At 52.0% G+C, this 26,721-nt stretch overlaps 1 protein-coding gene across 1 annotated transcript in view; it reads left to right on the top strand.

Annotated features, from left to right (window-relative positions):
• The window catches only part of RPH3A (rabphilin 3A), a 69,960-nt gene that overhangs the window by 37,193 nt on the left and 6,046 nt on the right, over window positions 1-26,721 (top strand). Inside the window, exons 6-17 of the mRNA XM_036276814.1 lie at window positions 9,206-9,335; window positions 10,579-10,665; window positions 11,244-11,409; window positions 13,745-13,783; window positions 13,881-14,033; window positions 15,485-15,571; window positions 17,580-17,642; window positions 18,931-19,152; window positions 19,881-19,960; window positions 22,944-23,018; window positions 24,663-24,772; window positions 26,009-26,135. Coding sequence (XP_036132707.1) covers window positions 9,206-9,335; window positions 10,579-10,665; window positions 11,244-11,409; window positions 13,745-13,783; window positions 13,881-14,033; window positions 15,485-15,571; window positions 17,580-17,642; window positions 18,931-19,152; window positions 19,881-19,960; window positions 22,944-23,018; window positions 24,663-24,772; window positions 26,009-26,135 — 1,339 coding nt within the window. The remainder of the gene's footprint in view (window positions 1-9,205; window positions 9,336-10,578; window positions 10,666-11,243; window positions 11,410-13,744; window positions 13,784-13,880; window positions 14,034-15,484; window positions 15,572-17,579; window positions 17,643-18,930; window positions 19,153-19,880; window positions 19,961-22,943; window positions 23,019-24,662; window positions 24,773-26,008; window positions 26,136-26,721) is intronic.

Below are 26,721 nucleotides of genomic sequence, written 5' to 3'. Positions count from 1 at the left end.
GAGAGAGAGAGAGAGAGAGAGAGAGAGAGAGGCGCACACACACACACACACACACGCACACCACGGCTCCACTTTGCTGCATTTGTATGTGTCGTCATGTAATCATGGTTAACTGTGGCTCTAAGGGCAGCTGCTCCGGCCCCTCCTGTCACTGGGGGAACCCCAGTTTTCCGCTCCTTCCCTCTCCGATTCGGGAATCCATCCCGAAACCCCTCGCGCCCTCCCAGTCAGGGTGTCCTCCCGCGCTCTGCAGCATCTGCCTTCAGCCTACTGCCTGGTGCAACGGTACATCACCGGCGGCCTCGCCCCATTCGGTGAGCCGCTGCAGCAACGCTGGTCTGAGCTGGAAAGCAGTTGCCCACTCGTCTCTGAGGCTGGCTTGGCCTTTCCAGGGGAGCCGGCTAACAAGCACCAGCAGTCCTGCAGTTGGCTTCTAGCCTGATCTGCAGCAGGCAACCGCTAGAGCCAGGCTCCCTGCCAGGCCAGGGTGTGTTCAGCTGTGCACGGGAATGTGGACTCTCTGTTGGTGCCGACCATGCGTATGGGTGCGTGTGCTCACGGTGCACGTAGACATGCGCCTCTACAGGTGTGCCTGTGGGCATCTGTATTCACCTGTGGGTGCATGCACCATCACGTACGTGCATTGAGAGACAGGTACATGAGTCCTGTCCACGCTTAATTACCACAGCCCCTTTAAGAGCTTTGGAAAGACAAATTCATGGCTAGATTATAGCACCCTGGTTACAAAGGAAAAATGTGAGGACGGGGAGTTATAAAAGCCACAGATTTCCAGAAGAAATCATTAGCAGCCGTTACTGAGTCATTACCATGTTCCCGGCATTTCGCGAACGCACTCGTTTTATCTTTTCAACAACCCTAGGAGGTAAGGACTTGGTTTCCCCTTATTTACAGGTGAAAAATGAAGGCTCCAAGAGGTTAAATAGCTTTCTTGAAGTCACGGTGCTCGGAAACAGCGGAGTTCACAGGTTCACTCCGGGATTGACACTTCTTTTTTCTTTAATCCTCACCGGAGGATATTTTTCTATTCATCTTCAGATAGGGTGGGAGGGAGAGAGAGAAACATCGACGTGAGAGGAACACATCCACTGGTTGCCTCCCGCATGACTCTGACCAAGGCTGGGGTCGAACCGCAACTGAGATACGTGCCCTTGACCAGAATCGAACCCACGCCTCTTTGGTCCGCAGGCGGACGCTCTACCACTGAGCCAAACCAGCCAGAGCCGGGATCGGCACTTCAATCCTGCTCCCCAGCCGCCGCCTCCTTCTCAATTCTGAAAGTGTGTGTGGGGGTGTGAATGTGTGTGCACCTGTGATGTGTACAGGGAGTTGACACTTCCCCGGGGTTGGACACCTGGAGAAGGGGATTGGAACCTGGCACAGCCCAAAGCCTGGCTTCTCTGATGTCCACAGCCAGGCAGGGAGGACTTGCCTGAACCCCGCTCTGGAAAGGGGACCCGAAGTTGCCTTCAGACCTAATCAGGCGGAAGTAGAACCTGAGTGGCAGATGGGGCTGGATGAACGTGTGGTAGGCAGGCTAATGGTCCCCCCAAAGATGTCCACATCCTAATCCCTGAAACCTGTGAATGCGTGACCTCACGTGGCCAAAGGGACTGTGCACATGTGATTAAGAATCTCGAGATGGGGAGATTATCTTGGATTATCCAGCGACCCCCTGTGATCACATGGGTCCTTGAAAGAGGCCAGCCGGAGGGGCAGTCCCAGGAAGACTGGAATAGGTTGCACTGTTGGCTTTGAAGATGGAGGAAGGGGTGGTGAGCTGAGGAATACGTTCCGCTTCTAGAAACTGGAAAAGGCCAGGAGAGGAGGCTCCCCTAGAGTCTCTGGGAGGAACGCAGCCCTGCTAAAGCCGTGACTTTGGCCTGGTGTCTGATCTTCAGGGCTGTGGAGGGAATATACACATGTTGTTTAAGCCACTGAGTTGCGGTAACTTGTTATAGCAGCCGTAGGAAACTAATCCACACAGCGACTCCTTGAGGCCGTGAGTGTGCGGTGGTGGTCCATGGCCCTCCGGCTAGTGACCTCTTTTACCGCAACTGAGTTAGACCCATTCGGAACAGCCTTGGGGTTTCAAGAGACCTAGTCCAGCCCATGTGTAGACCAAGCCCAGGGACCTGCCCGCCTCATTCTACACTGGAGTGTCAGAGACTTCCTGCTCTGAGCCTCCCAAGGCCTCCGTTCCTATGTCCATGTGTTGTCTCAAGACCAGGGAAGTTGAGTCTCCTCTATGCAATGCCCTTGAATGCTGTGCCATCACTCTGAGACTCAACACATTGCACGGAGTGGCTGTTGCCCATCTCTCCAGCCTCATCTCCCGCCATCCAGCCCAGCAGCCATGCTGAGCATCTCTCAAGTCCTTCACACATGCAACCTCCTCTTCTTCCAATGCCCTTCCTCACCCTCTCTACTGGGTCCGCTCCTCTCGATCCTCAGGTCTCAACTCAGTGGTCACTTTCTCTGAGCCCCCATCCTGACTTCTCAGGTCCCTCTCTCATGAGTTCTCACAGCTGCTCATTCTTGTCCTTTAGAGAACTTACTACGTGTGTAATTATGATGGTCCATGTGCTTATTTAAATGACACCCGAGTCCCTCACTAGAATGCCTGATCCACGGGGGCAGGGACCTCACCTGTTCTGCTCCCTTTTGGGTCCTCACCGTCTACTTGGACATAGTAGGTGCTCCATGAATACTTGTCAGGTGAATGAGTACCTCATCTAGATCCACTTGGATGGCAAGGTCAGACCAAGTTAAGAATCCAGATCCCACCACCTCCAGAGGTCATCCATTGGTGCCCAGAGGAGGGGACATACCCTTTCTTGTGCCTCTGGGAGCATCCTGGGAAATGGGAGGTACCCACTGACTTTACTGAGTAACCAACAGCCCCCCGTCAGCACGCAGCCTGGTGATGGATGTGTTTCCTGGATGTGAGGCGCGAGGGGTAATCGTAAAGTTAATCAGGCATGTAAAGACATAACTAGAGAGTGACAGCCGCTTACAGTGCCCAGCTAATTGGGCACTTAATGTGGAGACATTAACCAGGCCAAGAAAACCAGCCTGCCGATGCGGAGAGGTCTTCTCTTGGTCCCTGAGGGTCCTTCCACTTCAAAACACAAGGGGAAATGCTGAGGTTTCAGCCTCGGGATCTGCGAACCCCTGGCTGCTGCCCACGGGAGGAGACCTGAAGGGCCTCTCATCGAACCTCTCCTGTTATATTCTGGAAGAAGGACGCAGAGAACAAAGGCTTTTCAAGGTCATTGACTGGATCAAAGCACGTCTTTGAACCCATGGCTCACACGCGCTCTCTCTTCAAAAATGTACTTTCTCTCCCTGTATAAAGGTGACACGTGGTCAGTGGGAAAGTTAAAGAGGCACAGAGGGGTGTGGCTAATGGTGCTGAGAGTGGAGAGGGTGGAGGTAATAAAAGTTACAAGCCCACCACCTAGCAATAATCACTATGCATATTTTGGTGTGTTTCCTTTCTGTTTTTATTTAATTTTTTAATCCTCACTCGAGGATTTTTTTTTTTTTTTTTTACATTTATCTTCAAACAGCATGGGAAGGTGAGAGAGAGAGAGAAAGAGAGAGAGAGTGAGCGAGCGAGCGAGAAACGTCAATGCGAGAGAGACACATCGACTGGTTGCCACCTACACAACCCCAACCAGGGCCGGAGACGAACTGCAACTGAGGTGCGTCTCCTTGGCCGAAATTGAACCCGGGACTCTTTGGTCTGCAGGCCGATGCTCTAACCACTGAGCCAAACCGACCAGGGCTCTTCTCTATTTTTGGGAGTGGTGGTTCAGTGCACACCATGAAGATATTCAGATGAGCATCTTCCAAACCCAAACTCACGATCACAATTCTACGTCTTGAGTTTGGGGTTGTTGTTGTATTTAACCTATTTAGTATCATAAGGAGAGCATTTTGCCATGTGATTTGTCCTGCTACCTCCTGCCTGCCAGGGGCATCTCTCAATGTGTGGCCAGGATTCACCAGCATCAGGCTCATACAAGGAAGCCACCTCACAGGTAGATCCCCAGGCCCTACCCCAGCCCCGTAGAATCCTTGTCTGAACGTGGAACACTTTCCCCAGGTACCTTAGATGCACCATACATTCAGGGCTCTCAAAAAGGCTGTGTGCTGGTGTCCAGGATTCGCCAGATCCCCGACTGGGAAGGGGTAGCGCGGGGCCCCAGGTGCCGGTCTTCCTTCTTAATGCGCTCTGGGTGATTGACACGCAGTGAGGGTTGTGAGCATGGTCCGTGGCCGTCTAGCACCCTCCTGCCAAGACTCGTAACAACTGTCCACATCGGAAACATCCAACCCTGTAGAGAATTTTCATGAGTTTATTTGAGCCAAACTGACAATTGCCAGGAAGTAAAATCTTAACGGATTGAGGAAATGCTCCGGAGAGTGGCAGGTTTGCATCTTTTATACACGACCATCCAAGGCGGAGGCGGAAGGGGGTTACATGAAGCCCGTCGGTCATAGATTAGGGCGGCGGGAGAAAGCAGAGCGGGGTGATCGCTGGGACTACATGAAAGTTAAAGAACTAGACACACTTCTTTTCCACAGGGGGGTACAGGACAGTTAACAATGAACATTTATGGGGGAGTAAGAGGACAGTCATGGGTTCTGTGGGCTTGTGTTCTGTTGGGAGATTGTGCCCTGAGGTGTCTGTAAAAGGCATTACTCTGACTTCCCAAAGATATGTTATCATAGATGCAAAAAGACAGCGGACAGGCTCAGTTAAGGTAAAGACTGACCTTTATTAGGGAAAAATACCAGCCTGGGACATGACTACCGGCCTTGAACTGCATATATATATATATATATATATACACACACACACACACACACACACACATATATAATATATAATATATATGTATATATGTATGTATATGTATATGCGTGTGTGTGTGTATATATATATTTTATCCTCACCCAAGGACATTTTTCCAGTTTTAATTAGATAGAGTGGGAGGGGGAAAGGAAGAGAGAGAGAGAAACAGAGAAACATGGATGTGAGAGAGAGAGAGACATCGAGTGGCTGCCTCTTGCACAACCCCAACCAGGGCCGGGGACGAATCGTAACCAAGGTACGTGCCCTTGACCAGAATTGAGCCTGCAACTCATTGGTCCGCGGGCAGATGCTCTAACCGCTGAGCCAAACTGGCCAGGGCTTGAACTGCTTTTAGCGAGCAAGTTTTCATTTCAGACCCTCCCATGGGGTTCCTTTGGCCTCTGAGTTTGCAAGGCCACCATGCAGGCCTCTGCTGAGCTGGTCAGGATTAGTATGTGGTCCCTTTTGTGTCACACGACAAGTGCTCCTTCTGGGTGAAGACGCTGCAAGGTTTTCCCGCCAGGATGAAGGCCCCTTTGTGACGCCCGGTCCCGACAGGATTCTGACTTAGCTCCCTGCAGAGTTTTATTTCCAGGTTCATGCTCTTTGCCCCGCGGGGCCTCACCCTGGGGGCTGTGGAGAGGGGTCCTGCTGGGTGGGCTGCAGAAACCCCTCGCTTGTCTCCACCTTTGAGCAGAGAAGGACGGTGTGTCCATCCCCACCCCCACCTTCTCTCTTTATTAGTCTGTATGAATTCACCAGTAACCAGGGTCCCCGAGGTGAGACGTCTGAATAATGATCTTAAATCGGTTGATTTTCTGTGGCGTCTGCTGCCGCTGGGAGAAGCTAGGGAGACCCTCTCAGTACGACGCGTGTTAATGGAGCCTTTGAGGGTTAAATGGAGGCAGAGACTGGCGCCTGGGAAGAGAGGCTAGAAGTGGGTTTACAGGAGTCAGTGAATCCACGGCCCTTGGTTCCCAAGAGGAGGCAGGAGACCTCGAAGGTCCCCAGGCAAAGCGCACTGCTGTTTGAACGGGGTCGTCTCCATCCCACGCTCTTTCTGAGCCCTGCTGGCAAAGCTTGGCTGGAGGCGGAGGCCACGGGGGCTTCCTGGAGAGAAAGATGATTTACTGACTCACAACTCGATTCCGGCCCTGGCTGAGGGGCCCAGGCTACCCGCTCGCCGCCTCTGTGCTTCGGGATCCACACTGAGAAAGTGCGAAGAACGAAATCTCACCATTTCCGGCTGAGGCGGTGGATGAAGGAGAAAACAGGAGCGCGAGGCTGTGTAACATGTCACCGTGCAGTCACCGTCTCTGGTCCCCACTGGCTCACCTCAGTGTCTCAGACTCTGTTCTTACTTTCTTTTTTTTAATTCTCACCCGAGGACATTTTTGCATTTATCTTCAGATAGAGTGGGAAGGAGAGAGGGAGGAAGAGAGAGAGAGAAACATCGATGTGAGAGAGACACATCGAGTGGCCGCCACCCACACGACCCCAACTGGGGCCGGGGACAAACTGCAACCGAGGTACGTGCCCTCAGCGGGAACTGAACCTGGGACTCTCTGGTCTGCGGGCCGACACTCTAACCGCTGAGCCAGACCAGCCAGGGCTCAGACTCTTTTTTATAACTCGGTGGCATGGAAAAGCATCCAGGGAGCAGGGCGGAGTGCTTATCTCTGTGCCCTGAGCGGATGGTGCCGCGGGAAGAATTCGGTAATAAAATCCAGGTGGAGGGCTTACCTCTGTGCCGGGCACATAGTAAGTGCTCAGTAAACCTCAGCGACGTTATTCTAGGTGTTCTGAGACCATGGATGGGGGTGGGTTGGTGCTGATTACTGCCACTGCCCACCATCCTATAAACACAGTTTCTAGGGAATAGGCGGGAGGGGGGATGAGGAGGAGGAGGGAAGAGAGAGCCGCCTCCCGCGGCTCTGTTGGATCTGGGTCACAGCGGAGGCTGCCGAGCCTGCAGGCTGCTTTTGGCTCTTCCTCGAGCAGAGCGGCTCTGTTGAATGGTGCACAAAGGAAAGGCTGCTATTTATAACACTGCGAGTCCCAGCGCTCTGGGGGGGGCAGGAACGAGGAGGGCCTGTGGGACAGTCAGCATCAGGTGGCTGCCAGGGACCTTCTGCAGCCTGTATGCCCAAGTCCCAGTCCAGTGCTTCTCACACCCTTACTGTCCACAGCTGGGACTCAGCCCCTGGAGGGGAGGGCAGGGTCCGGCTCCATTTGGATCCCCTGGCTGTGGCTGGAATGGGAATAATGCTGTCTTGTTTGAAGGAAGGGCAAGGAGATGACTTCAAGGTGTTGGGACATGCCCCCAGCCCCCCTGAGATCCTACTAGGATGCCCATAGGGGTGGTGGTTAGGCAGCCTTGCTATTCAGAGTGTGCTGGGGACCAGTCACATCATGTGCAATCACGTGGGAGCTGTCTAGACATATAGCACCCGGATCCCACCCAGACCTGGAGGTGCAGAACCAGGTGTCCATGTAACCGTGTGCACGTTGAGTTTGAGAAGCACATTATGTGTAATGCATGTAAACTTGGGTTGTAGTTTGGGCTCTGCCACTTCCTAGCTGTGCGACCTTGGGCAAATCATTTCCCTCCTCACCTTTTAAGCGGCATAATAGAGGTGCCTACCTTCTGGGGTTGGCTGCCAAAGTACTTCCTACTATGCCAGGTGTATAATAAGCACTGTGTGAAGTATAAGGTGTTATTCTGTATCACTTGACACTCAATTCAGCCTGCTATTGCTGGATATAAATTTGGGAAATCGGCTGCCTTCATTCATTCATTCAGTGATTCAACCATCCTGTGTGAACATTCACTGTGGACCAGGGGGCACAGCAGGGAACAGGTCAGACAAGATCCCTGTCCCAGGGGAGCTCATTGTCCAGAGGGGCAGCAAAAAGGGGACTCCCAGTGAACTAACTACTTAATGCAGATAATCTCACAATCACGTACCAATGTGACAGGTGCTTTGGGGAAGTACCAGGGTTGCTGTTTGAGTAAATAAAATGCGTGGTCAGAGAAAGTTATGTTTCAATGGGATTTGAAAGGTAACGGGGATCTAGGCAGGAAAAGTGTAGGGTGTGTGTGTGTGTATGTGTGTGTGAGAGAGAGAGAGAGAGAGAGAGAGAGAGAGAGAGAGAGAGAGCGCGCACAAAGAAGAGAAAATTGCTAAAATGTGTGTGAGGCTGTATTCCAGGCACAAGGAACAGAATGTGCAAAGTACTGAGACCAATATGAGAACTGAGACAGAGAAGACCAGTGTACCTGCAGCGTTGGTTCTCAGAGTTGAGCTTGCATGAATCCCCTGAGGGCTTGTTAAAACGGATTATTGTGCCCCACCCCCAGTGTCTGAGTCAGTTGATCTGGGGTGGGGCCCAAGAATCTGCATTTCTAAAAAGTTCCCTGGTGGTGCTGATGCTGAGGGTCTTGTAATCACACTCAGAGAACCACTGGACTCTCTAGAGCATTGAAAGCCAGACTGAGAGAGAGAAGAGGTTCAAGGTTTTACTTGGGACCAGACCACATAGGGTCATGGAACCTCATGGAGTGGGCACCAGCTAAAACTGATCACGTTGAGTGGGAGGGACATGATCAGATTTATGTTTTAGAAATGTCGCCATGGCTGTGGCAGGCAGAGCAGATTGTAGTGGCCAGAAATGTAAGCAGGCAAACAATGAGGAGGTGACTACAGTCATCCGGCGGAGATGGCAGTGGCTTGGTTGAGGTGAAGATGGAGAGCAATGGGTGGATTCCAGAAATGTTAGGGAGATAGACACATCAGGTTTTGGTTGGGTCATTGAATATGAGGGGAGGAGGGGGTCAAGAAAGACCCCCAGATTCTGGCGTGAGCCAGCTAGGGGGATGGTGGTGCCATATTCTGAGAATGAGGAAATGCATGCTGGGAAGGGGATGGAGAGCAGCCAAGGTGAAGAGGTTGGATAAATGCACAAGTCTGGATGCCTGAGAAGACATCCAAGTGAAGATGCCATGTAGACAAGTCGATAAACACATCTGGAGCTCAGAAGGCAGTTTCTAAAAAGAGGTGAAGGAGATAGAAAGGACAAGATAAGATTCTTAATCTAAAGTCAGTAGACTAGATGGGCTTTGGGGGATACGGGAGAGGTTTCGTGATTTGATGAAAATGCATCAGACATGATATGCCTGTTTCTTGGGGAGGGTCCAACAGTCATTGCCAGATACTTAAGAGTCCACGACTCAGAGAAGGTTAAGACCATCAGCCTGATACTGTGGAGATGTAGGTGGTCCCTGGTCCTATAAGGTCCTTAGTACCCTGTCTCTGCTTCCAGGCGCCTGGTGGATCGTCTGGAGAACATGAGGAAGAACGTGGCTGGGGATGGGGTGAACCGCTGCATACTGTGTGGCGAACAGCTGGGGATGCTGGGTTCTGCCTGCGTAGTGTGTGAGGACTGTAAGAAGGTACCATCACCCTCCTCTTCCCTGAATCCCTGTTCATCACATGCAGAGGGGCGAGGCCTCAGCTCAAGCCTTAGGAGACCCTGGGTCTTCGGAGTGGGGCTTGGATCCTGAAGGGTAGTTGCCAGAATATGATTCCTTCTGGGATGCTCTCATGCCCAGGTGTCTTCTGAAGTAACCCTGATCCTGGTTCCTCCCATGAAAGTCACTGTGACCCTTCTGTCCCCCCTGGAGCTCAGCTTCATCCATGATCAACTTGGGAGCTAGAGGTAGGGCATGAGCTATGGTTGAGCCTGCAAGTACCCTGGTTTGGCTTAGCAAGTTACGTCAGGTTGAAGAACATGATGGGCACATGTCTATACATGTGTGTACATGGAGGGCTAACCCAGCATTCTCGTACCCTGGTATAGTACAAGTGACTTACAAAGCCCCTCTCCAGCCAAGTTAGGATCACTGGTCTTCGAGAGCCTTCATTCTTGAAGGTGGGTCTCCTCGTCTTCCTCCACCCTGTACCCTCTCCTCAGCTGTCTGCACTTGACAGCTCCAGGACAGAGACAGAACTGCCTTTGGGTCAGCCTGATTCCTGGGAAAGGGATTCAGGAGAATGACCTACCTGGAAACATCCATAATGGCACTTGGCTTCTCCTGCTTGGAGTCCCATTTAGCATTTAGATGGAATATTGAGGAAAGTTGATCTGTTCCAAAAACCTTGTCTGCTGTAGTCAGCCAAGAGTGAGAATTCAGTGACCTATTAGGTTTTTCCATTTGTCCTGACTACCATGAAGCAGCCAGGAGTATAATGTCCCACCATACAGTTGTGGTGTTTACACAGATAACTTCCTTCTCCCTGAAGAGTTAAGACGGTAGTCATAGCCTAGGTTGTCTCTGATTCACTTGGGAAGGAAGACAAAATAAATTAATAAACAATATGGATATATGGCCTTTCCTCTTTAAATGTCAATGATCTCCCCTGTATGAATGCTGAAAACTCACACCCCTCAGGAACTCTTGGAGAATTTCTTTATCCAGTGCTTGGGAATGACGCCAGTTCTTGGTATTGTAAATTAAGACTCAAGTTGGAATTTTATCCTAATTGGCCTTGGCCATGGACCAGAGGTGAGAGAGGGAATTGTCTAGCTCTTTACCATGGGGTTTCATTGCCACTCTTCCCAGCCACCTCCTCTGATCACTAGCAGCTCCGAGCCTGGCATATCTGAATGTACACCGGCCTATATTTTGTCTCCAGAATGTCTGCACCAAATGTGGGGTGGAGACCTCCAACAACCGCCCACATCCTGTGTGGCTCTGCAAAATCTGCATCGAGCAGAGGGAGGTGAGTAGACATGTCCTACCTGGCTTCTGGAGCACCCTTTCTTTTTATCCAATTCCCCCTTCCTCTCTAGAACCAGGGACACAGGGTGCAGGTGGGGGCTGGAGAACCTGGTCAGGGACATGTCTTAGGAGTTAGAATAGAAAGAATCAGCTCAATTGTGAACACTGGCAGAGCAGCCCTTGGGTGTTTGAATGAATTTCTTTTCCCCTCTGCTAGCTCTGTGAGTTTTCTATTCCTAGTGGCAGGGAGCAGCACACCATATTTAAGAGTTGGAAGACTTGGTGTCCAGTCTTTGTCCTCGTACTTTCTGTCTGAAAAACCTCATACTAGCTCATACCTTTGTGATGTTCAACTTTCTCCATCAAGAAAATGGTTTACTTAGGCTCTCTTCGTTGAGTGGTCAGGAATACTGTGTGAATCAAATAGAAATTGTGAAAGGCTGCATACTGGTAAGAAAAGCATGCTGGCTATAGTATCAGTGACTTAGGGAAGGGAGCAAAGTTAAAAGTTGGCACCATGAAGGCAGCAGCAATAGTGCTTGGCTGCCATGTCGCCATCCTCTATCTCTCCTCCCCAAGGTGTGGAAGCGTTCTGGAGCCTGGTTCTTCAAGGGCTTCCCCAAACAGGTCCTACCACAGCCTATGCCTATAAGGAAGACTAAGCCCCAGCAGCCCGTCAGTGAGCCCGCTGTCCCTGAGCAGTCCACTCCTGAGCCCAAGCACATGGCCCAGGCTCCAACTCAAGGTAGGACAAAACAGCTTCTCTTTTCAGGACCAAGGACAGCTCTGGGATAACTGGTCTACCTGGAGACTATCCCGACATGGTGATTGTGGTTCTATGCAGATGATGGACAGGCAGCCTCTGGGTTTGGGTCTAGAAATCCTATGTCCCCTTCACAGTTCACCATGAACCCTTACTAAGAAGGTAGCACAGAGAACTCTTCAACAACATCAGGCTTCCAAAAGGCATTTTTGATGGAGTATTAGAGGTACAACAGAGATGGAAATTAAAATTAAGAACAGAGAGAGACTCTCACAACCAAAATACACACTGGAGCCTGGGGTCATTTGGGGCTTGCTGAGAAGGCCTTCCTTGCCCCTGATATTTCTTCTATCAACCATCAGCAAATCTGAAATTGGACTAATTAAAAGTGAAAGGTGAATAGAAAGGAAATCAGTAAGCGAGAATTATCACTCCTATGGATATTATCACTATTATCCAAGTATTATTATTAATTATTAAAATGATGATTAAAAGGGAGAGGCAAAACAATACAAAGGGGAAAAAAGTAACCACAATAAAAACACATTAATTGAATGAGGCCACTGGGACTGATCAGATAAAGCCTTGGCAATAATTTTAATGAACACTTAAGTGATCATTTCTGGTCTGAAAGATAATTCTGGAATCGAGTGCAAGGAGTGCTCCTGGAAGGAAGGTCTCAAACATCCAAGTGCCCAACTATGTCTTCTGTGAGATAACTTCTTAAGGTACCTGGTACAGTGCCTGGCACCCAAAGGGCAGCAACAAGTACTTTCTCTCCGACAAGGCACAAGCAATTTCTACTCCTTGCAGAGAATTGCCAAGTTGTCCATATCTGCTGCATCTCCAGTTTCTACCAATAGAGCATCCTTCTCCCTGGGTAAACATTACTCCCTCTAGGCCAAGAAGACTGTATGGCATGACTGTCAAGATCTTAGACATCTGAGGGCAGGAGGACCTGAATATGAATCCCAGCCCTGCCACTTACCAGCCTTGTGAGCGTGGGCAAGAGGCCTAACCTCTCTGAGAATCTTTTTCTCACCTACAGGTTGGGGGAAAACAGGGTTGCAGTTGTGAGGATGCGAAATACGATTTATTAATTATTGTATAATTTTCCACACGAACCACTGTAAACCTACTTTTGCCCTGCCCTGTGTAAAATGGGGTTAATAACTCATTGGGGTAGTTTGAGGACTAAATGAGATGCTGCATGTACAGTACCTTGCAAAGGGCAGCACTTAGTAAATGGTGACGGACAGTATATCATGTTAATCACCTGTGCAGACACATCACCAGAAAGAAGTCACATCACCAGGGTTGCATAGTGACGCCTAAAAAATTGTTAGAATAATATCCAGTGCTGGTGAACGTGTGGGGAGACGGATACTCTCTAAACTGTTGGTAGGACGGTAAGTCACCTCCGGGCCTTGGGAAAGGAACATGGCAGAATTTATTACAACTTGAAATGTAGATACCATTTGACCCAGCAATCCCTCTCTGGCACTGTATCCACCAGCAATACAAAGACCATATAAAAGATATAGACGTATTTGCTCCATCATTACTTAGGGCAGCAAAACACTGGAAAAGGTTTGTTAACGGGGATGGCTGCCTGGATGAGGGTAGACCCACGCCGTGCTATGTTAGGCATTATTTAAAATGGATGATGTCAATGTCCTTTATAGATTGGGAAGTATGTCCATGGCATTCAGTATTCTTTTAACAAACATTCGCTGAACACCAGGCTTCATTCTAAGCCCTAGAGACAGAGTGGTACATGAAGCAAAGATCCCTGCCTTCATGCAGCGAACATTCTACTGGGGGAAATGGGCGCTCAACCAACTGCCAGTGCAAATGCACTGTGATATCGGGTAATGACAGGTGCCGGGGAGACACCCAGAGCAGCCAAGAAGGGAGGCTCCATGTGGGAAAGAATGGCCAGAAAAGGGCTGACTGAGGATGCTCTCTGGGGAGACACATGACTGAGGTGATAGAGGGGACCCAGAGAATCTTTGGGAATACCGCGTGCACAGGCTTATTGTGGAATGTCCGGGGTGGGGGGGATCAAATTAAGTGAGCAAAGCCCACTTAGAAGAGTATGTAGCCAGTGATCCCAGATGGTCTTTTTGCAGCCAGTGTGTGTTCATGTGCTTGAGCATGCAAAGGAAATTATGTGAGATTGTGAGCGGAAGCCACGTTAAAGGGGAGGTGGGAGGGGACTCCTTGGGAGTGGTGGACGGGCCCCTTTGTGAGCTCAAATAATGACCCTCTGGACACCATGGGACAAATCCTCCCCATCATTTGTCTCCCTCTCCAGGTGATGCTGAAGACAGGAGGGGCCCGGGTCAGAAGCCAGGTGGGTTCTGCCGGCTCTGTCTTCTACTTTGGGACAGGAGTCCTGTCCCCATTCCTCTGTTGCCCTCTCGCCGTTCACGTCATGCCTTTCCCTCCAGGCCCTGAGCCGGCCTCTGCTCCTGGCCGAGGCAACTACGGGCCTCCTGTGCGCAGGACCTCTGAGGCCTGGATGAGCTCAGCCGGCCGGGACTCCGAGAGCTGGGGCCAGGGCCATGGCGGGGCAGCCGGTGACTCCAGCCGGACCCCGGCAGGTGAGAGAGAGGGGCAGATCCAGGCAGGCCTCCTGGATGAGGAGAACCAGAAAGAACGGGGAGGGCAGTGTTTTCATTCATGTGTCCATTCAGTGTTTGGCGAGCACCTACTGTGTGCTGTGTTTGGTTCCAGATGCCGGTTCTAGCCTATGGTAGAGGAAAGACAGGATTCAGAAACAGTTCTGACTCCAGACATCCAAAATTTTGCTTATATCCTTTTCTTGTTCTGAGGCCATATGTAAGAAAAAAGTGTGATTTTTTTTTGTTCCCTCCTCCAAAAATCCTGAGTGGAATGCCCTTTGGCTTTGAGCAAAATAAGGGTGCTCCCCCCTCTCCCAGATGTGACCGAGATCTTTTCCCCTTAGCAACTGGCCTGTGCTGGAGGTGACGGGGTGGGTCAGCATGGCCAAAATGTCACTCACAGGTGACATTCACTCTCATCTCGCTGAGCACGCAGCACCTCTGGCCTCACTCATGGTGGATTTATTCAGCGAGGGGGCCCACCGGTGGGAGCCCTTGATCCTTGGACTTTGGAAGAAGTGTCTGCTGGCCTGGGGGATCGAGTTTCACACCCCTGCGTGAGAACTTACACCTTCATCTGTTTGGCAGCATAGTCCCGAGACTGGCTCTGAATTAGATGGACCTCTGTCCTCGGTCTCAAGCAGACTCGGAGACCAGCTGCCCGAGTTCGAACTGTGGCTCTGCCACAGACCAGCCAACAGACATTAGATGAACTCCCTAACCCCTCTGGGCCTCAGCTTCCCCAGTTATCAAATAGAGATAATAAAGTGCCCACTTCATGGGGTATAGAGGTGAAATAAGTCTTATATGTAAAGTCCCTGGCACAGGGTAAGCCTTAATTAAATAAATGTGAACTCATTCTTATCAAGTAGGTGGAGTTGTTGCCTCCACCAGGCACCTGAAGTTCAGAGAGGACGAGTAAGCAGCCCAGAGTCACACAGCTTATAAGAGAGAACACTCCGAGGCGAGGCTCGGTCCATGTGAAGATATGGACGGGATTCTCTCAGTGATGATAAAACAACGTCAGACGTTGAGTGTTTACTACATGCGAGGCACTGTTCTGAGCACTGCACACATCGTATCATTGCATCACATGCTGTGTGGGAGGTACTGTTGTCCCCTTTTAACAGATGAGGAGACTGAGGCCCAGAGAGGAGAGGTCATTTAGCAAGGCCACACAGGTGGAAGCAATATCATAACCTGAGCTTTTAACTTCCAGGCGGCTGCTGCCACTTGCCCGAGGGATCTGAGTATTGGAAAGAGAGGGCACTGAGAGGCAGAGAGGGTCTGAGGGAGCTGAGTGTTGCGGGGCTGCATTCAAATCCAGAAGGCCCTGCCTTGTGTTGGATGACCAGCCCCGCTGCTTCCTGTTTGTCCTGTGAGCGTGCGTGTGCAACGTGACGGGCTGTTTCGCTTTCTCTCTCCTCCAGGTTTGAGACGGGCCAACTCAGTCCAGGCCACCAGACCTGCCCCAGCCCCAGTGCAGAGCCCAGCGCCACCTCAGCCCAGGCAGCCAGGTACCTGCCACCTTCCCAGCCCCCCGGGCTGTCCTGTCACTCAGCGGTGACCCCGATCCCTCCCATCCTTGCCCTGGCTTTCTGCAAAGCTGTAGCCGCCAATGAATCCTAAGCTCTTCTAAGACCCTTAGAATGAGTAATCCTCGGGGCTGGGGCGCCGGGCGGGGCAGGAGGAAGCATCTCATCCAGCTTCGATCCTCAGTGTTTCCCACCTTCAAGGATTGTCCCTCCACTGTCACAAGTCTTACTATATGCGCCCACCACCTACCCTCTTACGTCCTGGGTACCTTCCTTCAAATGGGCTCGCCTCACAAACATCGCGGAGGACCTGCTATCACAAGCTCCATACTCTCTCAAGGGAAAGTTAAGGACATCGGACTTGAATAAAATGACAAATGTTCCCAGGAGGGTTGTGTGAGATTCAGGAAGAAATGGTGAGCAACGCAATTAGTACCATGGGGAAATCTGAACACAAATGATTTGTGAAAGACAAAGGAAATGAGGCCTCACTGGTGCCGTTCAATTGTGTTATTTTATTTTATTAAAAAAATTTTGTTCTTTATTGATTTTTAGAGAGGGAGGGAGAAAGAGAAAGAGATGGAAACATCGATGAGAGAGAACATCGATTGTCCGCCTCCTGCTTGCGCCGCACTGGGGATTTGGCCTGTAACCTGGGCGTGTGCCCTGACCGGGAATCAAACCAGTGACCTCTTGGTGTATGGGTCGATGCTCAACCACTGAGCCACACCGGTCAGGCCAAATTTTGTTATTTTAAAAGGAACCTAGGCCTGGCCGGTGTGGCTCAGTTGGTTGAGTGTCATCTGTGCATCCAGAGGTCACTGGTTCGTTTCCCAGTCAGGGCACATGCCCCAGTCGCAGACTCAATCCCCAATAGGGGGCGTGCACGAGGCAGCCGATCGATGTTTCTCTCTCCCTCTCCCTTCCTCTCTCTAAAATCAAGAAAGTCATATTAAAAACAAAAAGAAACCTATAATAATGGCATCAATGGGAAACCAGTAATCCATACTGTAAAGAGAGAGTGTAAAAGAACCACAACGTGTGTGGCTTAAACTAAGATAAATTTCTTGCCTCCCAGTTGTGAAGGCCAGAAGTTTGGACTCGAGGCGTCGGCAGGGTTGGCCCCTCCCAAGGCCGTGAGGGAGAGTCTGCTTCGTTCCTCTCTGGGCTCCTGGTGGCCTCGGGCTTGCAGATGGCTTTCTCCCTGTGTCACCCCCTGTGCAAGTCTCTCTCTGCCTCTAAACTTCTCCTCCTTAGAGAGACACAGTCATATCAAACCGGGCCCACCCCAATGACCTCATCTTAACTTGACTATCTGCAAAGACCCTCTTTCCACCAAAGGTCACATTCACAGGGGCTGAGGATCAGGACTTGAATATCTTTTGGGGGACACAATCCAACCCATGGCAGCAGGGAATCATCCACAGTAACATCATGAAAATTAAATGATGCAACGCAATTCTCGGACCTCTGTCCTGAGACGGTTCTGAGCCTCGGGCCTGTTCTCTTTTGTCCAGAAGGGGGATTCACAATGTCTAGAGAGTTCAAGACAAAGGCGCAGAGAGAAGGGAAATCTGAGCGACTTCCTCACTCCGGTGAATGTTATTCCATGCCCCATTTCTGGGGCTCTGCCCTGCACCTCACATGTGGCGGAGGGAGGGGCTGAGCCAGCAATGGCCCCACAGCACTGATGGATTCAAAGCCTGTCACCTCGCACAGTTCTCACTCTATTCCTCTATCAGCCTCACAACAGCCAGAGCAACCCCATCATCCCATTTCACAGAGGAGGAAGCTGAGGCTCAGGAAGAAAACACAGGGGCTTGAGCCCAGGCCTTCCTGACCCCAGATTCCTCCACTGGACTGTTCCTGCTCCCCCACTCTGCATATCACCTCTTACCCCTGGGCCCGTGTCCATGCCCAGAAAATGAAGGGGACGTGGGGTGGACACCCAACGGATGCCATCTTCTCTGCTGTCCTCGCTTCCCTCCAGGGCCCCCCGGAGGCAGCAGACCCGGCCCTGGGCCAGCAGGACGCTTTCCTGACCGGAGACCAGGCAAGTGCTCGCTTCGTCCCGTGCCTGCCCGAGTGGACTGCCTCTCCCCCACTGCCCTCGAGACAGCAGAGGGCGGCCAGACCTGGGCCCCACCTGCACCCTGAGACCTACCTGAGGAGCTCAAAGGGCCTCCCCGATTCCAAAACTCTGGATAATCCAAAACTCTAGGAAATGACAACATATAGAGGGGTTAAGAGCATACATACCCTACCTCGATGCAAATCCCTCCTTCACTTCCCAGCTGTGTGACCCTGGGCAAGTCACTTAACTTCCCTGAGCCTCCGTTTATCTCTAAAATAGGAATAATATTAGGACCTACCTCAGAGACTGTTGCGAGGATTAAACAAACGGATGCATATGAAACCTTAGCATGTGGCCTGACATGTATGAAGACCACGTGGTGACAATGGCTGTTACATGTGTTACACGTGCCTCCTCGCCACCACATCAGTCCCTGCAGCTACAGCGGGCACAATGTTAAGTGCTGGCTATGTATTGGGTCATTGTTTAAATAATAGCGACTGCTATTTGAGTACAATCCCGTTTTACAGATGAGGACACTGGAGCTCCGAGACATTAAGTAACTTGCCCTGCGTCACACAGCAGAGATGCAAACCCAGGCTGTCTGGCTCCAGACCTCACACCACTGATCAGTACCCCTGGGAGGTCTGTTTGGCCTGCATCTGAATCAGCTCATGCGACTTGTTATAAAACACAGTCTCCAGCCCTCGCCAGTTGCTCAGTGGTTAGAGCATCAGCCTGTGGACTGAGGGGTCATGGGTTCGAGTCCCAGTCAGGGGCATGTACCTGAATTGCAGGTTTGATCCCCAGCCCCAGTCAGGAGACAGCCAATTGAGTGTCTCTCTCACATCAATATTTCTTTCCCTCTCTCTCTCTCCCTCTCCTCTTCCCTTTCTCCCTCCCACTCTATCTAAAAATCAGTGGGAAAATATCCTCGAGTGAGGATGAACAAAAATAAACAAACAAACAAACAAACCAGACTCCAAGGCCCCACTGCACAGCCTACTGATTCTGGCTGGGGCCGGGGAACCTGCATTTGCACAAGCTCCCCTCGGTGGCTTTGACAAAGGCAACATTGTGGGAACCGGGAACGGCACAGTGTAGCCCCCGTCACCTGGGGGCGATAATTCTATGTCGCAGGGCTGTGGGGGGCCTGGCGCACCTGATACACAGCAGGTGCTCATCACTCACGGCAACGCTGCGGCGGTTGCTGCTGTCGCCAGGACACAGGGACTCAGCTGCTTTGCCCTCTCCCATCTCTTTGCAGAGGCAGCTCCCGGAGACCCCGGCTACACAGGGGCCACTGCCCCACCCTGGGAGGAGAGAACGGGAGGAGCCGGAGCCAGGGAGGACCGAGCGGGCCACCCCCCGGGCCCCTATTCCCAAGTGTCCGCTGCTGCCCCCCAGCCTGTCGCGACCCCTGCCCGCCAGCCCCCACCACCAGAGGAGGATGAGGAAGAAGCCAACAGCTACGATTCGGATGAAGCAAGTAAGTGGCACTTAAGGGAGGGGTGTCTGGGGAAAGCCCCTCCAGGCTCACCCCCCGGGAAACGGGATGGCTCCTGGGATAGCCCTACGCACCCTCCCAGCCCCACACAGACCAAACATAAATCCATTAACCGAGTTATAAACATACACGTCTGTAGTACTAAATTCGCAAAATGACATCAACTTTCTAAAATTAGGTGCTATCTAAATATTTACCTGTGACATCAGAGTCACCATTGACATCAAAAGAGTGTAATTCATCTGTAGTCCCGTGGGCCAGTTTGGTGGCTCCTCAACCAGTCAGCCGTGGACTCGCCACGTGACCCGCCACTCCGCTCCGGGCGCATCCAGGCGTTTTAGTGACTCCCAAGCCTCTCCTGTGAGAACCTGGAGGGAGAACATTCCAGGCAGAGGCAACAGCAAACGCTGAGGCTCACTTAGTCCTTCAGCGTGTAAGTGAGCACTGACTGTTCCCCGTCTGTGCCCAGTGGGGACATCGCAGTGACCAGGACACACGGCCCCGTCCTGAGGTTCTCGGCCTAGCAGGATGGGACACGTGATCAAAGCGGGGCTGAGAGTCTGCCAGGTGGGGTGTCCAGGGCAGGGACTGCGTCTCCCCCTCTTCTGTAGGCTCAGTGCCTAGTCCTAGGGCACGTGACTCGCACGCAGGAAGTGTTCGCTGAATGACTGAATGAATGTTCTCTTGGTTCCTGCCTCTGCCCCCCCCAGCCACCCTGGGAGCCCTGGAGTTCAGCCTTCTCTACGACCAGGATAACAGCTCCCTTCACTGCACCATCATAAAGGCCAAGGTGGGTGAGAGGGCCAAGCGGGGGCCACAGGGGCGACTCTGGCCTCTCCAGGGGACTTGGGGAGGAAACGGATTACCAGGCTGTTTGTTGCTTGTCTCCCTGTTTCAGTGACAGTGGTGAGAAAAGGCAGAAATTAGCCACAGTCAGTTTTCCGGGGGGCGGGGGGCTTCCTCCCGGGAGAGTCCCGGAAAGAGTTTCATTTAACTGCAGCCGCCTCCCGGGAGCGGGGCAGTCGGGCGTCAAGGGCAGAGCTGAGATCCCGGGAGGGGACCTCGGAGGGGCCAGCCCGGAGGCAGCGAGGTCTGATCTGACAGCTGACACAGCCACAGAATGGCTCCTCTGGCTGATGTGGCCGTCAAGCCCGAGCAGCAGGCTGAGTCGGCCCGTCGCTGCAGATACAAGGACACTAGCGTGGGCTTCGAGGGGCCGGGAGAGGCAGACCAGGGTAGAAGAGCATCCCCACGCTGCAGGCTTCGGGGCAGCCAGCCGTCCTGCTCCCAGACCCGAGGGGAGCTGGGTGCCGTCAGTGCCAATCCCCGCAAGTAACCGACTAGGATTTCCCCGCACCCCACGTCCGGTCCATGGAGAACAAGCAAGGCCCAGGAGCCAGACCTCCTGGGTTCCAATACCAGCTTTCCTGCCTCCTAGCTGTGTGATTTGGGGGAAGTTATGTAACCTCTCTGTGCCTCCGCGTGCCCATTTGCAAACTGAGGATGATAATAGGGCCTCACCCAGGGGGATGACTGTAAGTATTAAATGTAAGACGGCCACACGCTCCAGTTGTCTCAGGACAGTCCCCATCCATGCCTGTTGCTTCGCTGTAATAACAAACGTCCCCCTCACTCATAACGTGTCCCAGTGTAGATGATAAATGAGGTATGAAATGCCCAACACGACTCCCAGATCAACACACCCAGGTCCCTTCTTCAGCTCTTACTGAGCACCTGTCATGTGTCCGTCACTGGGGCAAACTCTTAGATGCATTTGACCCCCTTCCCGGAATAACGCAGTGAGCTAAGTACATACAGTATCTTGTTTCATCTTCAGAGGAACCTCAGAGGTAGGGATCGTTGTGAGCCCCATTGTACAGTCGGGGAAACGGGGGCTCAGAAAGTGAAAGCCTGAGGTCTCACAGCTGGTAAAGGGTAGCGCTGGATTTGAGTGCAGGTGTAACAGTCTCTAGCCCTGGGTCCTTAACCATTCATTCCCGCAGCCCCCTCCTCTAGCTGCAGAAATGGGAGGAAGCCGCCGGTACAGCCCCCTGGAGACAGGCCTGCAGAAAATTCGAATGCTCCCGGGCGGGGCTGGCGAGGGGGATCAGAAAACTGCCTGAGATGTTGGGGAGGGCTTGGTAAACCGGAGTGAGCAGGCCCCCCTCAAAGACATTCAAATTTTAAAAACACAGTACTGCCCTGGCCAGTTTGGCTCAGTGGTTAGAATGTCGGCCCACAGACCAATGAGTTGCAGCTTCAGTTCCGGTCAAGGGCACGTACCTCGGTTTCGGTTCGTCCCCGGCCCTGGTCGGGTTGTGCGGGAGGCAACCGTTCAGTGTGGCTCTATCACATCAATGTTTCTCTCTCCCTGCCTCCCTCCCACTCTGTCTGATGATAAAATAGAAAAATATCCTCGGGTGAGGAATAAAACAAAACAAACAAACAAAAAACAATACCTATCAATTTGTAACCTCTCAATCCAAATAGTCCAGGCCTTCCCGAAATGTTTGTGAAATGCCTTCTGTGTCTGGGGCACTGCTCTACACACTGGGGACACTGAGTGACCAGGAGGAGGCTCTGTCCTCATGCGCTCCCTCGGGAAACGGACAAGACACCATCCCTGTAGCGTTTCCTGAGTGTCATACCCCTTCTGGAGCTTTTTACGGATTATTTTGTCTCATTTAATCTTCACAGCAACCGACGAGGAAGGTTCTGTCATCATTCCCACTTTACAGAGGGGGAAGCTGAGGCACAGAGAGATTAAATGACTGGCCCAGCTCACACAGCCAGGAAGTGGTGTAGCTGGGGTTTGAACCCAAGTGGTCCAGTCAGAAGCCTGTGTTCTTACCCACTAGGTGGCCCGGCAGCTTTCCCCACTTCATGGCCTCCTCTCCCCAGCTAGCAGTAGTCACCATTGTTCACACTTGTGCTCAGAGCTCAACCTTCACAGGTGAGCTCTCATTTCATCCCTCGAAGAGCCCCAGGCAGCAGGGGCTCTGATCAGCCCCATTGAACTGATGAGGAAGATGAGGTCCAAGCTCCTCACACAACACATGGGGTTCGAGATCAGTGCTGGGGGAGGGGCAGTGAGGGCCCAGAGGCAGGATGCTGTCCCAGCCTGGGCATGGGGAGGTGAGTGGGGTGTCTGAGCCCCCGGAACTTAGAATTGCTCATGTTAACAAGCTCGACTTAATTCCTCCCCGAGACAAACCCCTTTCCCCCAGTATCTCATCTGAGCCTCACCCCAGCCCTGTGATCCCATCGTGGACGGAGAAGCGGAGGGTTCAGAAGCGAGTGCAGGGGTCAGGGCCAGAGCTCAGGCCTCCTTTCCCTATCTCTCCTCCTCTCCCCTCCTTCCTATCCTGGGACATCTCCTCCCCTCCAAGTACCAACCCAACCTTGATGGAGCGCTTACTCTGTGCCAGGCACCGTGCCAAGCACTTTGCGGCGAAATCCTGTGTAAGTCTCACCCCTCTGTGAAGCAGGCACTGTCTCGTCCCCTTGGACGTCTGAGCAAAATGAGGCTCAGACTGGTCGAGAAACTTGCCTGAGGTCACACAGCCAGGAAGGGACATGATGAGGCTCTAACCCCTGTCTGCCCCATTCCGGAGCTCTTTCCATGACACCACATTCTCTTGTTTGTCTTTGGAAGAGGAGCACCTGGGGTGGACCGATGGGCAGGACAGATTCTAGGGGCTGTTCCCCATGTCTGTGACAGCTGAGTGGCTGGCCCCCGCAAGGCCCTCACACCGTTGCTTTTCCTGTTGCAGGGACTGAAGCCCATGGACTCCAACGGCTTGGCTGATCCCTATGTTAAGCTGCACCTCCTGCCGGGAGCCAGCAAGGTACCATATGGCCTGGGCCTCTCTCCGCAAGCCAGGCACATGGGCCCTGGCAGGGGCCCATGGTTCCCAGCTCAGAGCCTAAAATAGCCCTCTCTGCCCCCAAACTCCCTTCTCCCTGAGTGACAGAGTCCCTGCAGGGGGTGAGGGGTGGGGCAGGAGTCATTCTCCCTCAAAGGACAGGAGCTCTGCCCATTTCTCCAACCAAGACACCTGGAATCCAGGAGCTCCCAAAGGCCAGGAGAGAAGCAGATGCTCCAATGATGCCCTTCTCCTGCTCAAATACCTTCCGTGGCTCCCCGGTGCCGACCGTGGTCCCTCTCCACTCCATTTTATGCCCCAACCAAACACTCCTTACCTCTCAATAGAAATGAAGAACTCACTCCAGATTTCAGGGCTAAGCACTTGAGATAATGTTCTGTTCCTGAAAGAAAAGGTACCCCCCTCCCACCTTGCAGCTCACCTGACCATTACCGTATTCTGGGGAGGAAATGCAGGGGTTACATCTCCTCCCGTGGGATTGACCCACTCAGAGCACATGGCTGGAACCTGTGCCTTCTTGGGTTTTCCTTTTGCCCACGTCTTGTTCATTTGACGTGGATGTCCTACTGCAAGGGGATCTGCACTCGGTTGCGTGATCTTGGGGAAGTGCATGTTAAAATCCTCTGCAAGCCCTGGCCGGTTTGGCTCAGTGGTTGGAGCGTCGGCCTGCGGACCAGTGAGTCCCAGGTTCGGTTCCCGCTAAGGGCACGTACCAAAAAAAAAAAAAATCTCAGCAAGTAGCAAATGCCCCATGAGACAAAAGAGGACACAGGCATGTGCGCATGTGCGCGCACACACACACACGCACAAACACATGCACACACACGCACACACATGCACACACGCACACACACGCACACATGCACACACACGCACACACATGCACACTTTCTCTTTTTGTTTGGATCAAGAAACAACAGTCCCTCACCCAGCCGTGGCCAAAGGGAAGTATTGAAGGTTTGGCCACTACTCCTTCTAACTCCCCAGTGACTTGCTTCTCCTTAAGACTCTCTCCTTTGCTCACTTCTAAATCCAAACTCGGTTTGCCAAAGAATCCAGTGCGTCGTCGACATGTTCGTATGAATTAGATTTGTCACACGCCACCTCTTCTGGGTATAGTGCCTTTCTAGCCTCCTCTTGTAGAGTAAAGTGGAAAACTTTGTCCGCCCTAACAAATTTCAGGCATAAAGACGCTGTTTGGGGAGACGTATGGAACCTTCCTAGCATCCCCAGGAATTGTTTCTTCACTCCCTAGGAGTGGGTGACTCTAATTTCTGCCTCTGTGGCCGGTAGAAGATTTCTTTTCCTCAAAGAAAAAATGTCTCTGCTTTCTGATCTGAATGGACAGTTCAAAGAGAGGGCTCAGCGCATGGGGGAGGGGTAGCTCAGTGTCCAGGTCTGTTGATGGCTGCAGTCATTGCCCTAGAAGGTGCCTCCCACTCCCTGACACAGGCATTTGGGAGCCAACGGAGCCCCTGGGCACTCCTCCTAAAGGGAGTGTCTCCTAAATCACTCCTCCAACCCCCACCCCAAGTCAGCCCAAAGCTGCAGGGCTGGCCCCCACCGAGGCAGGTGTCTGTCTGTCTGTCTCTCTCTGGGCTCTAGTCCAACAAGCTTCGGACAAAAACCCTGCGGAACACCCGGAACCCCATCTGGAATGAGACCCTCGTCTATCACGGCATCACGGACGAGGACATGCAGAGGAAGACGCTCAGGTACCTGCCAGGCGGGTGGGCAGAGAGGGGACTGAGGCGGGTGGATTGAGACGCATGTGGTGCCCGGGGGCCACTCTTGAAACATCTCTGCATGGTTTTCTTCCTTCTACAAAATGTGTATTTCTTTCTAAAAATACACGTAAGTGACCCTCATAGCACTGTGGTGTCTGGACATCTGGGTTTTGCGCGTGTGTGTGTGAACATGTCAGCATGCAAACGTTTCTCATAAAACTGAGTGTTTTAAAAAATGATCATCCTGTTCATCAGCTTGGCTTAATAATATGTTGATGCATCTTCTTCTATAACATTGTCTTAAACTGCATTTCAAATTATATTAGTAATACACAAATACATTCATCTCGTAAACATTGACAGAAGGCAAAGCACCTTTTACACATTAGCCCCTCTGGCAGCCGGGTCTGCTCCCTCCTTCCGGGGGTCTGCTCCCTCCTTCCGGGGGTCTGCTCCCTCCTTCCGGGGGTCTGTGCATATTCAGACTATTGTTTTTGCAACATGGAAAGTATGCTGTGTACCAGGAAGCTTCCTTTTTTCTCAACAACATGTCTTGGAGTCACAGCCATGAGAAGACATTTAGATCTAACTAATTTTAATTGCTTCCGAGTTTTCCACAGAATGAATTGATTACAGATTTTTTTTTTTTGTATGTGCCCCTAGTGGGAACTGAACCCGGGACTTTCGATCTGCAGGCCAATGCTTCAACCGCTGAGCCAAACCGGCCAGGGCTGATTACAGATTTAAAAAAAAAAAAAAGTTTCACTATTAAATATTACAAATATACAGAAAACTGTAGGTTATAATACAACAATCATCCATGAATCCTTACTTGGTCTTTTTTTTTTTTACTTTTAACCCTCACCTGAGGATATGTTTTTACTGATTGTAGAGAGAGGAAGGGAGAGAGAAACAACAGTCAGCTGCCTCCCATACGTGCCCTGACCTGGGGTCGAACCCACAACCTGGATATGTGCCCTGACCAGGAATCGAACCCCAAACCTTTTGGTGTAGGGGATGATGCTCCAACGGACTGAACCACCCAGCCAGGGCCCAGTATTCCGTCTTTTAGAAAAGTACCCGGCCTGGCGCTCAATACATGGGAAATTAAAATGTGTCTATACGCACAACACGTGGTCTGCCAGCCAGCACCCATCCAGCTCTTGGTACATAGAGCTCAATACAAGCTCTTTTTTCTCTCCCCACCCTTTCTGGGGGCCACAGGATCTCTGTCTGTGATGAGGACAAATTCGGCCATAACGAGTTTATTGGTGAGACCAGATTCTCACTCAAGAAGCTAAAGTCCAACCAGAGGAAGAACTTCAACATCTGTCTAGAGCGGGTGATCCCGGTGAGCGCCTCTTCCTGGGGGTTCAACGAGGGAGGAGAGTTTTGGGGGTTCTGCCTTCCTCGGGGCCTGCAGGGTGCCAGACAGCAGAGATGTGGTAGCTGCTGACAGGAGGGTGACGATGTCAGGTCAGAGCGTTGGGGTTGTTTCCCGAATCTTTTACCAGCCCGGTGTTAGCATCACTTCTCTGAACGTTGGAGTCCTCTGGTACAACGGGGAGGGCCAAGTGGGGTGGCAGTGTGGCCGGCCTGGGCTCAGAGCCCAGGTCTGCCATCTCTCCTGCTCCCTGGCCTTGGCCAAGAGTCTGAGCCTCAGTTTTTCTAGTCTGTAAATGGGCATCATAACAGTACCTGCCTCCTGGGGGCTTGGTGTGAAAGACGTAATCGGAACAGAACCTAGTGCGTAGTAAGCACTCATGCCTTGTTAACTGTTGTCATAGGAGTAACACTGCCTTGCCCGCCTGTCACTCTGGGAGTCCTAACGTGCCACGCAGATTAGCAGGAGGCAGAATAGCACAGGGCTTGCGGACTCTGGAGCCGGAGTCACTGGGTTTGAGTCCTGGCCCTGCCCCTGGACACGGAACCCCTCG

This window comes from Molossus molossus, unplaced genomic scaffold (genome assembly GCF_014108415.1).
Source record: "Molossus molossus isolate mMolMol1 unplaced genomic scaffold, mMolMol1.p scaffold_m16_p_22, whole genome shotgun sequence".
Lineage (NCBI taxonomy): Eukaryota > Metazoa > Chordata > Mammalia > Chiroptera > Molossidae > Molossus > Molossus molossus.
The sequence above is the reverse complement of the archived record's forward strand: the minus strand, read 5'-3'. Positions and strand labels throughout refer to the sequence as shown.